Below are 12,434 nucleotides of genomic sequence, written 5' to 3' on the forward strand. Positions count from 1 at the left end.
GTGCCAGAATCTCGACATAGCACAAAGCTTACATTAAGAGTCATAGTTTTTAATGCAGGTCCCAAGGTGTCCTAGACTCTACTCGGAATGAATCTGAGATGGACAGCATCTAATAGACATTGGGGCATTTTAAACTGAGATATTTAGCTGTGACTTTTAAATTCATTTTTAAATCTGAACTTTTAGCTACAGTTTCTGTGTAACTCAACATGAGCACCCTGACCTGACCATTAACTGAAAGTCAAATCGTGAGCAGTGCAAGTTTATTATAAAAACAGTGAATTGATGCCAAGTCCTCTACATTGCCAAGTTTCTGGCTTGGAATTCATGTCCTCAAAAATGTATATACTTAAACACCTGAAATGCAGCTTTTATAGTGTTAAGGGATACATCAGCTTGGAGTTTTGTTTCCATTCTGCCACCTTTCACTTGTGTTTAAACAAACATTATGAGCCTGGCTGTGACGTGATACTTTGGTTTTTTTTTTATTGCTGAGTCATGTGAAGTCCAAACTTGGAACACAAGCCATAGATTAAGTACATATTAACAACTTAAGATATGCTTTCTTCAAATGGAATGCCAGTTACAAGGTGGTCACTGATATCAGGGGTCCACACTCGAAATGATATTCATGATGGTGTCCAAATGCTTGCGACATCTATAAGCTACCAAGCCTCCCTTATTGGCCCATCTGTCTGACCCTGTTACCCCGTCCACTGGCATGTTATACACCAGCTCAGGAAGTTCATCTAGATTGCCATCTTTTCTTCTTTTCAAGTATTCTCGAAAGTCTACCATGCCTCCACCCAGGGACTTCAGTATAGCATGCGGTGCGCAACAGTCCCATTTGAAAGTGGTGTCCTCAGACAAAAGGTAGACGCTGACAAAACCTTGCACAGCACAGAGGCTCTTGTAGCCAGCACCTGCAGCGTAATACAACCGTAGCTTTGATAATGCTGACTTAATGCTCTCACTTTCACTTGTACTCATGACAGCTGACAAATCATTGTCTCTATCTGGCATCTTCTCCTTCTGCCTTGGGACTTCACCCTGATCATCACCTGGTTGAGAAGCTGTGTTCGCACCAATTTGTAGTGAACATATATTGATGCCTTGATATGAAAGCCCCCAGAAATACTGTCCGCTCCACCTAGGAAGAAATAACAAAATCAAATGGAATTTTAAAATTTTGATTGAGTTAAATAGGATAAACATACATCAGAAAGGAAGGCCAAATTTTCATTTTCTTGACAACACACACAAGATGCTGGAGGAACTCAGCAGGCCAGGTAACATCTATGGAAAACAGTACAGTCGGCATTTCAGGCTGAGACCCTTCAGCAGGATTGGAGAAAAAATGATGAGGGGCAGACATAAAAAGTGAGGGAGGGAAGAGCTTGATAGGTGAAACCGGGAGAGGGAGGGAGGAAGCAAAGAGCTGGGAAGTTAATTGGGCTGGAGAAGGGGGAATCTAATAGGAGAGGACAGAAGGCCATGGACGAAAGAAAAAGGGGTAGGCCCACCAGAGGGAGGCAGTGGGCAGACAAGGAGATAAGGTGAGAGAGGGAAAAGGGGCTGGGGAATGGAAAGTGGGGGGGGGGGGCATTACCAGAAGTATGAGAAATCAATGTTCACGCCATCAGGTTGGAGGCTACTCAGACAGTATAAAAGGTGCTGTTCCTCCAACCTGAGTGTGGCCTCATCACGACAGTAGAGGAGGCCATGGATTGAATTGTCGGAATGGGAATTAAAATGGGTGACCGCTGGGAGATCCCGCTTCTTCTGGCGGACAGAGCGTAGGTGCTCGGTGAAACGGCCTCCCAATCTATGTTGGGTCTCACCAATATACAGAAGGCCACACTGGGAGCACTGGACACAGTAAATGACCCCAAAAGACTCACAGGTGAAGTGTGGCCTCAGCTGGAAGGACTGTTTGGGGCCCTGAATGGTGGTGAGGGAGGAGGTGTAGGGCAGGTGTAGCACTTGCTCCGCTTGCAAGGATAAGTGCCAGGAGGGACTCTCTTTGACTTTCATTTTCTTGAGCCTGTTCCATAAGAACATTGAAAATGAGAGCAGGATTAGGCCATATGAGCCTTTAAAACTCACTACTATTCAGTAAGATCACAACTGATTTCATCATTCGTCTCATCTCTTCTTTCCAGCCTGTTCCCCTGGATCCTTTATTCTTCTGCAGTTCAATAAATTCTGCCTAACAATTCACCACAGCTGATCAGTAGCTTAAATTTCTTTGCCCTCCTTGATCCCCTATCCCTTACTAACTGTGCCTAACAACAAAATAAACAGAATCGACCAAAAACAACAGTTTGTTTTGAAATTATTAATGTTCTTCACATTTATTTTTTCAACACCATGAGTGTATTGGATGCATCTTGCAAAAGATTTCTAGTCTGTTAAGAACATTAACCATTCTGTGGCAAAGGAGACCAGGCATCCATTATTTCCACTGTAACAATATGCAGTATTGAATTTACACGATATACTGATGCTGCTTGCATAAATACATCATCAATTCATAATATTTGACAAGCATAAAAAGACCCTTAGCATTTTTCTTTGGGTGATTTATCCCATTAATAAATTTGCTGAAAAAACAATTTGCATATGACTTGTAACAAAGTGGCTCTCTTTCCTTTTCTTCCATGGTCCCCTCTCCTCTCCTATCAGATTCCTTTTTCTTCAGCTTTACCTCTTCTAGCTATCACCTCCCAGCTTCTCACTTCATCCCCCTCCCCCACCCACCCACCTCTCCCCTCACCAGTTTTCACCTATCTCTTGCCAAATTGTAGTTCTCCCCCTTCTTATTCTGACTTCTTCCCCCTTCCTCTCCTCTCCTGATAAAGGGTCTCGGCCCAAAACATCGAATGTTTATTCCTCTCCACAGATGCTGCCTGATATGCTGAGCTCTTCCAGCATTTTGTGTCTCTTACTTGCAGATATGTTGTACTTTTAGCATTGAATGACATCCCAGTTTGTTTCACAGAGACATATTCAGAAAGAAAAGCAAAATCTGGAAGAATACCCAAAATATTGTTTCAACAATTAGGTTTTAAAGATATTAAAGGGGGAGAAATGGTTTGGATGAGAAATGTCACAATATGAGATCCACCCAGCTGAAGGCTCTGTCTCTCCAGGTAGTGATAATGAGTGAAGTTAAGTGGAGTGGGGTATTATCTGTGATGAAGTATGGTTCACTTTGATAGTATCCTATCTCAATCTCTCTTTTATATTTTTGTCTGTAAATTTATTATTTAAAAGATATTAAAAAAACAATAAACATTCAGCAGCCAATACCTCCTGCTACTGAGTGTATGTTCATGGTTTTCTGCTGCTGTAGACCATCCACTTCAAGATTAGATTTATATGCATTCAGGAATGCTCTTCTGCACACCACTATTGTAAGGTGAGGTTATCTGAGTTACTGTCTCCTTCCTGTCAGCTTGAACCAGTCTGGCCAGCCTCCTGATGACTGTCATTAACATCCAGTGCTGCTGCAGATCATCAACTCGGTGGAAGTATATTTTGAAATTTAAAAAAATTTCACCCACAGAAATACTCCTCATTGGATGTTTTTCTTTTTTTATACCATTCTCTGTAAATCCACAGACTGTTGTGCATGAAAATCCCAAGAGATCAGCAGTTTCCGAGATACCCAACCAACAACCATTCCTTAGTCAAAGTCACTTACATCATATTTACTCCTAATTCTGATGTTTGGTCTGAACAACAATTGGACCTCTTGACTATATCTGCATGCTCTTATGCAATGAGTTACTACCACATGATTGGCTGATTAGATATTTGCACTAATGAGCAGGTGTACAGGTATACCTAATAAAGTGTCCACTGAGTGTATTCACATGTTGTTTGAAATCCACCATGTGTTGTAATTGTTCCAAATGCTTTGGGATGATCCCAGTTGATCATGCCATCAAAAAGACGAGTAGGGAAGAATGACAAATTTGAGCATGTTTATGTGGGTACTATGATTATGTTTTCGCAAAAATAAAACAGATTTCAGTAAGCACATTGCTTCTTCAAAATAGAGCAGTCATTTCAATGACTTTTGTTCCATTTTGTAAGGATTTAATATTTATGTGGTAACTGGAATAAAATAGCTCCTTATAACAGCAACGGAATTCAAAGTAGCAATGGTAAATTCAAACTGCAAACATTTTTTCAAGAACAGGGACTTCAAAAAAGCTTTGTAAACCTGTATTTAAGATTTTGTAGTATGGTCTGCACATTTAAAAACAGGTTCTCAGTACACTTATTTAAACTTGTCCCGGATTTTTGTTAGCAAGAGGTCATCTAGAACACATTGGCTTTATCTCGAGTGTTGGACAATACAGATGCTCACCAATTCTCCTGGCAATGATGAATTCTCACCCTGTCTCCCACTAGAGATATTTTTCTACTTTGGAATCCAGGGATAGGTATCTAAGGAAAGGACTGATGTCTTCTTTCATGTTATAACTGGTGTGATGATTATACAGTGACATTACCAGAGCGTAGTTCTCCCTTGAGTGAGGTTAGATGTCGTGATAGAGTCTGATGTCCACCTTTCTGAAAATGAGAAGGAAATGTACCTAGTCCTGCCTTCCCTGTGTCCGTGCCATTGTTGGTGCTGGCAGTTATTATGAATGCTCAGTTGTAATTTAAAGACTAAACAGTTGATAAACTCTAATGATATTACAAGAGCACCATCTACTGTCCTTAAGACAGGCTAGCATTGTGTACTTGGACTTGGTCTTTTTTTTCCAATGTTTAGATATTAATGCATTTCACAAAGTTCTTAACCTTTCCTGCAAGACTTTCACTCTTGCCACAGTGTTCTTTGATTCTATTTTCAATGGAGATGTTGTCTGAGCCAGCAGAGCATAAGGCTGAGAGAAGCAAAGATTCTCCAATGAGTATTTCAGGAAAGGGAAGGGAAGATGCTCTAAAGGGTTGGAGGGTTGTCAGGCAACAAAGGTGATGCAACGAGACTGATAACATTCACCTTCTTGTAGTGTTGGAAATAACGTATCGGAGCCAAAATAGGCCATATGGCACATCGAGAAATAAGAGTGAAGTGGACAAAGGAAAGGGGCTCCAGAAGGTACAAAGCCTCTACCCCATCCCTGGTGGTGTGTTTCATGCACCAAAGCACAGTGACTTAAAAGGGTTTGCAAAGCTTACTCTGATGTAAATAGTATGAGGTTCTATAGCATATACCAAACATGTGAATGACTTGAGCCTTGAACACTGAGGAAAATGAAGCCTGCAACTTTGAGGGATGAGGCAACATTGATTAAAAGGCTTCGCCCATCTTGGCTCCAGCCAAAGAATCTGAGGTGATTGTGTTCTTCAAGGTCTGTGATCTCAAGTTTTCATGTGTTAGTGATCGACATTAACTACACCACCGCCCTCCACACCCTGCTGATTTCCTCAGACCTCATCTCGCAATCATCACTTGATCATCTCCCCAGGTCTTCTCAGTCTCTCCTTAACTCACCTTGTCTGCGTAACCAACCTAAACAAACAGCTAGCCCACATATCCTCAACCACACCCCATACCTTTCCCATCTCACCAATCATTTCCACAGCTGATTCCCCCCCCCCCCCACCTCATGTCTTTCCACTCATCATCCTCAAACAGATTGGCTCCTCCACCCTGGTGGTCCCACCATACTTCTGCCACAATCCACTCCTCCCATTCCACATGCTTCCTCTCAATCATCCCCTTTCCACTCACACCCTCTGCTGCTCAACATTTGCATGCAACCTCCAATTTCCACAAGGTTGGATAACTGCAGTTGAAAAACTTTTTGACTATGTCTGCCAAGGGCCTTTCAAAGGTAGAATACTGGGAGGAGTGGTTTTCATAATGAACTGGCTTAGGCTCCTTCTGCAACGCCGGTATAGTATGCACATAGCACTTCCTCGACCAATTGATTTTTATTACCTTCCAGGGATGATACTAGATTTAACTTTGGGGACAGAAACATTGGTTGAGCACAATGAAACATAGCAACATGTAAGTTATTAGGTAATGGCCGTTCATTTAGTCTGCTCTGCTATTCAATACAATCATGACTTATCTGCCCTTTCAATTCCATTTTCCTGCTCTCTCTTGCTGCATTTTGTCTCCAGAAAATTATCAATGTCCTTCTTAAATACGCTCAGTGACTTGACTGCCACTCCCTCCCTGATGGAGAATTCCAGGGGTTCATCACCTTTGAGGGAAGAAATTTCTCCCCAACTCAGACCTACCTAGGTGCATCAGGTTAATGCTGTCACCTTCAAACTTCAAAGGAGTAATGCTAATTTGACTGTTTCCGTAAGGGACTATCATGATTTGATCTACCACCTTCTGCCTCTGCCCACACCCAACAAATCCCTTACCACCCTCCTCTTATCATCAATAATGTAAAATGGCTGGCTAATCATTTTCCTGCCAGGAACTAAGTTGAAATTACTGTGATATCTCAAATCAACTTAAGGAGAAATTGAGAAAACCACATACAATCTTTCTTCCTCTCATCTGTTAATAATCAGCTTGCTGTAAGTTTGAACCTACATATATATGTCATAATTTTTTTAAAGTTGTGAAAACAGTGCTGGGTATCAGCCGTGATATATCAGTGCAATGCAGACCACAAGGGAATACACCCTTCAGCCCAACTGGTTCATGCTGACCAAGAAAAGCCCATCAGGCTCCTCAGTGTTTGGCCCACAACCTTGTAAATCTTTACTATCCATCCACATGCCAACTGCCTTTTAAAAGCTGTTATTGCACATGCCACAACCATTACATCTGGCAGCTCATTTCACACACACACCACCGTCAAAAAAAGTTGACCTTCAAGCTCCTGTTAAATCTTTCCCCTCTCACTCTAAACCTACACCTTCTAGTTCTTGACTCTCCAGCCTTGAGGAAAAAATTGAGTACATTCACCTTGTTTATCTCCCTCATAATTTTATGCACCTTGAGACAATCACCTCTCAATCTCCAAAGAATAAAGTCCTAACTTGTCCAACCTCACCCATAATTCAGTCCCTCACATCCTGGCAACAGAACTATAAACATGTCAAAAGCCTTCTTCACCACCGACTGCTTACCTGAGACTGTCTGGGTCACGGGTTACAAATGGCTGGTTGATGACACCCATTATTGGCAGCCCAGAACTTCTGTTGTACACTCCAATTAGAATAGTTACACACTGAAGGCCTTTGGAGTATATTCCATCTTTTGACTTCTCGTCAGCATATCCTTTTATGTACTGAAATGTCGAGTCTGAAGAGATAAGAACATTTTTGCAAACAAAAAAATTGCTTTATCTTCACATACTTCAAAGAACTGCTGAAGCCTAAAATCAGAATTAAAAATAGAAACTGCTAAAGATACTCAGCGGATCAGGCTTACAAAGAGAAACACAATTTTTAAAAGACAGTTGGACGAGTTACATGGATAGGAAACATTTAGAGGGATCTGAACCAGAAGCTATCAAATGGGACTAGCTTGGATGGACATCTAAGACCAGAGGGCTTGTTTCCATGCTGTATTATTTTATGCCAATAATATTTTTGTCTGAGCAACTTCATCAGAACCTTCATGTTGGAATGTAAGACTGACATTGACAGCCGCCCTCCTGGGCATGTCCTAATGTCTTAGTAGAGGCTAAACATAAAGAAATTTATTTTGATCTTAACTACCACATTAGGCAATCCAGTCCCATTCTATCAGAGAAATTCCCTTTGTTCCACTCATTCCCCTCCCCAGCCTTCACCCCAAACTAATCTGCTTCTTTCTTTCTGGTTGTTTTGCAGGGTTCTGGACCAAAAGTTTTAGCTGTTTCTCTCTCCACAGATGCAACCTGATCTGCTGAGCATTTCCAGTATTACCTGTTTTCATGAGTAAAGAGCGACTTGTTGTATCAGGATATTGTCAAAGGTATAATTTAACAACCAATCAATAGTTCTTAACATTTGCTCATGGAACTTTCCTTTGGGTATGATAACAAAGACAGATCATACTTGGAGAAACTGGTTCATAAAGATGATTTTATTTCAGACTGTAAGACAGCAGACAGGGCTGAAAAAATAAGGATGGGGGAGGTCAGAAGATGGTTGACTCATGCCTTTAAATGTGTTGTCTACCATAGTCTCACGGAAAAACGAGTCAGAAATAAACGGCTAAATTTAAGCATATTGTATTTAATTGGTTTGATCAATCTGCTGTAGCCTTTAGGGAGTGTGCGGTCTCTTTTGGATTTTATTGGGACTATTTAAACCGATTAAAGATTTCTCTACTCAGTGGTCATTGCTACATCAGATAAAGACATATTAGCTTTATCTGCCACATGTACATCGAAACATCAAAACACCCAGTGAAATGTGTCATTTGTATCAGTGACCAACACAGTCCGAGGATGTTCTTGGGGCAGCCTGAACGTGTTGCTATGCTTCTGGTACCAATATAGCATCACATTGTATACACAAAGGTGTTATATATTTGTATAGGTCACTGGCATTGAATTCTCCTCCCCACAGCATGGGAATTCTCTCATGTTGTGACGGGCCTTCATTGACCACTCTGATAAACAGAAGCAAAATTTCCTATTAGGGATGACATTCAAATGTTTAAAAAGCCTGGAAGTAGTCTATCCATTAACAACTTGCACTGCAATTTAGTTTAAATCATTTTTTATTATAAATTATGCTCCCCTAAATATGAAGCTCATAGAAACATATAAGTTTATAGGGTCAATATTAATGGATGTAATCAGTATGTGTACTCCACAGGGAGAACTCAGTGGTGCAAATCTACACCTGGGTTTGAACAAACTACACTCCAGAAAATATATCTCAATTTGCATCTGATGACATTCATGGTGCCTTTCGGTTACAATATTTAACAAATGTGAGACATGCCAATAAAATACTCTCACAAATAAATCTGAACATCAAATGACTGCAGATTTTGGAAGAACCTGATGTGAAACATTAACTCTGTTTTTCTTTCTGCAGATGCTGCGAGCCTGCCAAGCATTTTTAGCTTTTTCTATTTTTATTTTAAATAAATCCGACACGCTAAGAATTGAGGAAGCCATTACCAATGATTTTTACAGTCATTACATGAAATAGAATTACATGATTATTACAGCCATTGTAATCATTAAGTCCAATACAGCAATCTCATTTGTATTCTACGTGGAGGTCGGTGACCAGTGGTGTTCCGCAGGGATCTGTTCTGGGACCCCTCCTCTTTGTGGTTTTTATAAATTACCTGGATGAAGAAGTAGAAGGATGAGTTGCTGATGACACAAAGGTTGGGGGTGCTGTGGTTAGTCTGGAGGGTTGTCAGAGGTTACAGCAGGACATCGATAGGATGCAGATCTGGGCTGAGAAGTGGCAGATGAACTTCAACCCTGATAAGTGGTCGGTCATTTTGGTAGGTCAAATTTGAGGACAGAATATATTATTAATGGTAAGACTCTTGGCAGTGTGGAGGATCTGAGAGATCTTGGTGTCCGTGTCCATAGGACACTCAAAGCTGCTGCGCGGGGTGACAGTGTTTTTAAGAAGGTGAATGGTGTGTTGGCATTCATCAGCTGTGGGATTGAGTTCAAGAGCCGTGAGGTAATGTTACAGCTATAAAAGACCTTGATCAGACCTCACTTGGAGTACTGTGTTCAGTTCTGGTCACCTCACTACAGGAAGGATGTGGATACTATAGAGAGAGTGCAGAGGAGAATTACAAGGATGTTGCCTGGATTGGAGAGCACGTCTTATGAGAATAGGTTGAGTGAATTTAGCCTTTTCTTCTTGGAACGATGGAGGATGAGAGGTGACCTGACAGAGGTGTATAAGATGATGAGAGGCATTGATTGTGTGCATAGCCAGAAGCTTTCTCCAAGGGCTGAAATGGCTAACACATGAGGGCATAGTTTTAAGGTGTTTGGAAACAGGTACCGAGGGGATGTTGGGGGTAAGATTTTCACACAGAGAGTGGTGGGTGCATGGAATGCACTGCCGGTGGCGGTAGTAGAAGCAGATTTAATAGAGTCTTTTAAGAGCCTCTTACTTCGGTAAATAGAGGGCTTTACACTAGGGAATTTCTAGGCAGTTTCTAGAGTAGGTTACATGGTCGGCACAACATTGTGGGCTGAAGGGCCTGTAATATGCTGTAGATTTCTATGTTCTATATGCTCATCATTCTCTGATCTTTCCTCCTAGTCTTATTATTTTGTTTTTTATCCTTAACTGCCTCTTGAAAGTAAAACTAATCATTATCGAAGGCACCAAGAGTCGACAAAGGGCATCACCAGGATGTGTCAGAAGAAACCTTGCTTCTTTTGTTTCTTTTAATTTGCATAATGTGTCATTTAACAGAGTTCTACGAATTAGATTCACTACATCCATTAAATTCTATATTTTCAGGCACTCCTGGATCATGGCTTCTTGCATTCAATACCTTGTTCTCAGACAAGGCCAATGCCAAACATCATTCGTCACCAGGAACTCCTAATCCATTTTAAGATCCTATTCTTTCTTCAAAGTTCAAAGTACATTTATTATCAAATTACATACTTGTCATATATACAACCCTGAAAATCATTTTCTTGCAGGCATACTCAGTAAATCCAACAACCTTAATAGAAGCAATGAAAGACCGCACCCAGATTGGACAAACAACCAATGTGCAAAAGATAACAAACTGTGTGAATACAAAAGAGAAATTAATTAATTAATAGGCACATAAATAATAAATAACTAAATATCTCTGCACCTTCTCAGCAACATGGAACATGTTTTCCAATTTTCTCCAGACCTAATTACAAGTTATTGACCTGAAACATTAATTTGACTTCTCTCTTCACAGAGTTGTACTGCTGAATACTTCCAGCATTTTCATTTCAGAGTTCTGACTACGTTTAGTACTCTGTACAAAGCGTTATGGCATTCTGAAATTATATTTCCTTGGGAATCAATAAAACTACTCAGAGAAGTAATTACAGAATTCTTGGCACTTTCCAAAGCACAACATACAAATCACATTTATTTACAAAACTATGCTGTCATTCTGAATTGCCATAACTCTGTCACTATGGAATGCTTTGGAATGTCCGAAGAATTTTCTCATTATTGCTCTGGGTAATATTTCAGACCTGATATTACACTCAGAATCCCATAATGCACCTTAATAAGCTATCCCTATCCATTTAAGTAACTGATAGTCTGAGTACACTGCAGGGTTGAGTACCTCGACAAGTGTTACAAGCTGTAGGACTGAAATGTGTCTAAAGTGCTAAACATGCTTTTTTGCTAGTGGGGGAAGGGGGGGTCATTGTTTTGCTGCTGCTTAAGCATGGGGGGGGAGCTGGGGTGGCCTTGGGGTTCTAACATTTAACTGTCATTCATTCTTTGGGAAACCCCTTTGATTTCGTGGATGTTTGCTAAGAAAAAGAACTTCAGGATGTATATTGTGGACAATTCTGATTTGATGGAGACAGACGTGAAAGCACAGAGGAACACCTGGAGAAATTTCTGAAATGCCGGTTTGCTGCTGCTGTTACTGGGCGATCGAGAATCTTCCGGAGGGAAGGCCCCAAAATTCCCAGCTTTGCCCGCTGCTGGCGACCGAGGTTGAGGTCGAATCGTTCGGAGAGAGATGGTGCTCAGTACTTGGTGTCGGAGGGCTGATTGGAGGCTCAAAGTTTTCGGATGACTCAGAGTCGGACTGTGGTTGGGCATGGCAGGGAGAGTTTGCTTCCTTCTCCCGTCTGCGTGAGATGTGGGACATCGAGAGACTTTGAACTTTTTTACTGTGCCATGGCCTGTTCTTCATCAAGTTATGGTATTGTGGCACTGTTGTAACTATATGTTATAACTATGTGGTTTTTGTTAGTTTTTCAGTCTTGGTCTGTCCTGTGTTTTTGTGATATCACACCAGAGGAATATTGTAGCATCTCTTAATGCATGCATTACTAAATGACAATAAAAGAGGACTGCGTGTCCTCATAATCTAATCTAATTTATACATTTCTCTGACATTAAATGTACCTATCTATTGAAGTCCAGAGCTCTTTGTCCCAGAGACTAAGTTCGTTCCACTGAGTCACAGTCAGAAAGGACAATAAAAGATGCAAGTTTGCTAGTAGAAACTTATTATTGTGACCTAGCATGGTCTCCTTATGCTAGGCCCTATGTCCATTTGCTACATACCTTTCAAGGAGGTTCCACTGGAAAAGAGAACAGTGCCTTTTGTAAAAACTGATTGTATCATGTATGTCAAGATATTGAAAGCCCTGTTTTGCAATGAAGAGATTTCAGACTTTGGCATTTGTATGGAATGTTCCTGTAAAGGGTATTGTCCATTGTACTCAAGATTATAGTCAGAGCTTTCACCAAGTCTCTGAAGTTTCGAAAGA

At 40.9% G+C, this 12,434-nt stretch overlaps 1 protein-coding gene across 6 annotated transcripts in view; it reads right to left on the minus strand.

Moving 5' to 3' along the window:
- Positions 1-461: 461 nt before the first annotated feature.
- LOC134348506 (inositol polyphosphate 1-phosphatase-like) overlaps positions 462-12,434 on the minus strand; it is a 59,640-nt gene continuing 47,667 nt past the window's right edge. For all 6 annotated transcript variants that reach the window (XM_063051989.1, XM_063051988.1, XM_063051984.1 and 3 more), the window contains 2 exons: positions 7,123-7,297; positions 462-1,150 (listed from right to left, as the gene is read on the minus strand). In XM_063051989.1, coding sequence (XP_062908059.1) covers positions 604-1,150; positions 7,123-7,297 — 722 coding nt within the window. In that variant the 3' untranslated portion in view covers positions 462-603. The remainder of the gene's footprint in view (positions 1,151-7,122; positions 7,298-12,434) is intronic.

Source organism: Mobula hypostoma, chromosome 6 (assembly GCF_963921235.1).
Source record: "Mobula hypostoma chromosome 6, sMobHyp1.1, whole genome shotgun sequence".
In the NCBI taxonomy this organism is placed as follows: domain Eukaryota; kingdom Metazoa; phylum Chordata; class Chondrichthyes; order Myliobatiformes; family Myliobatidae; genus Mobula; species Mobula hypostoma.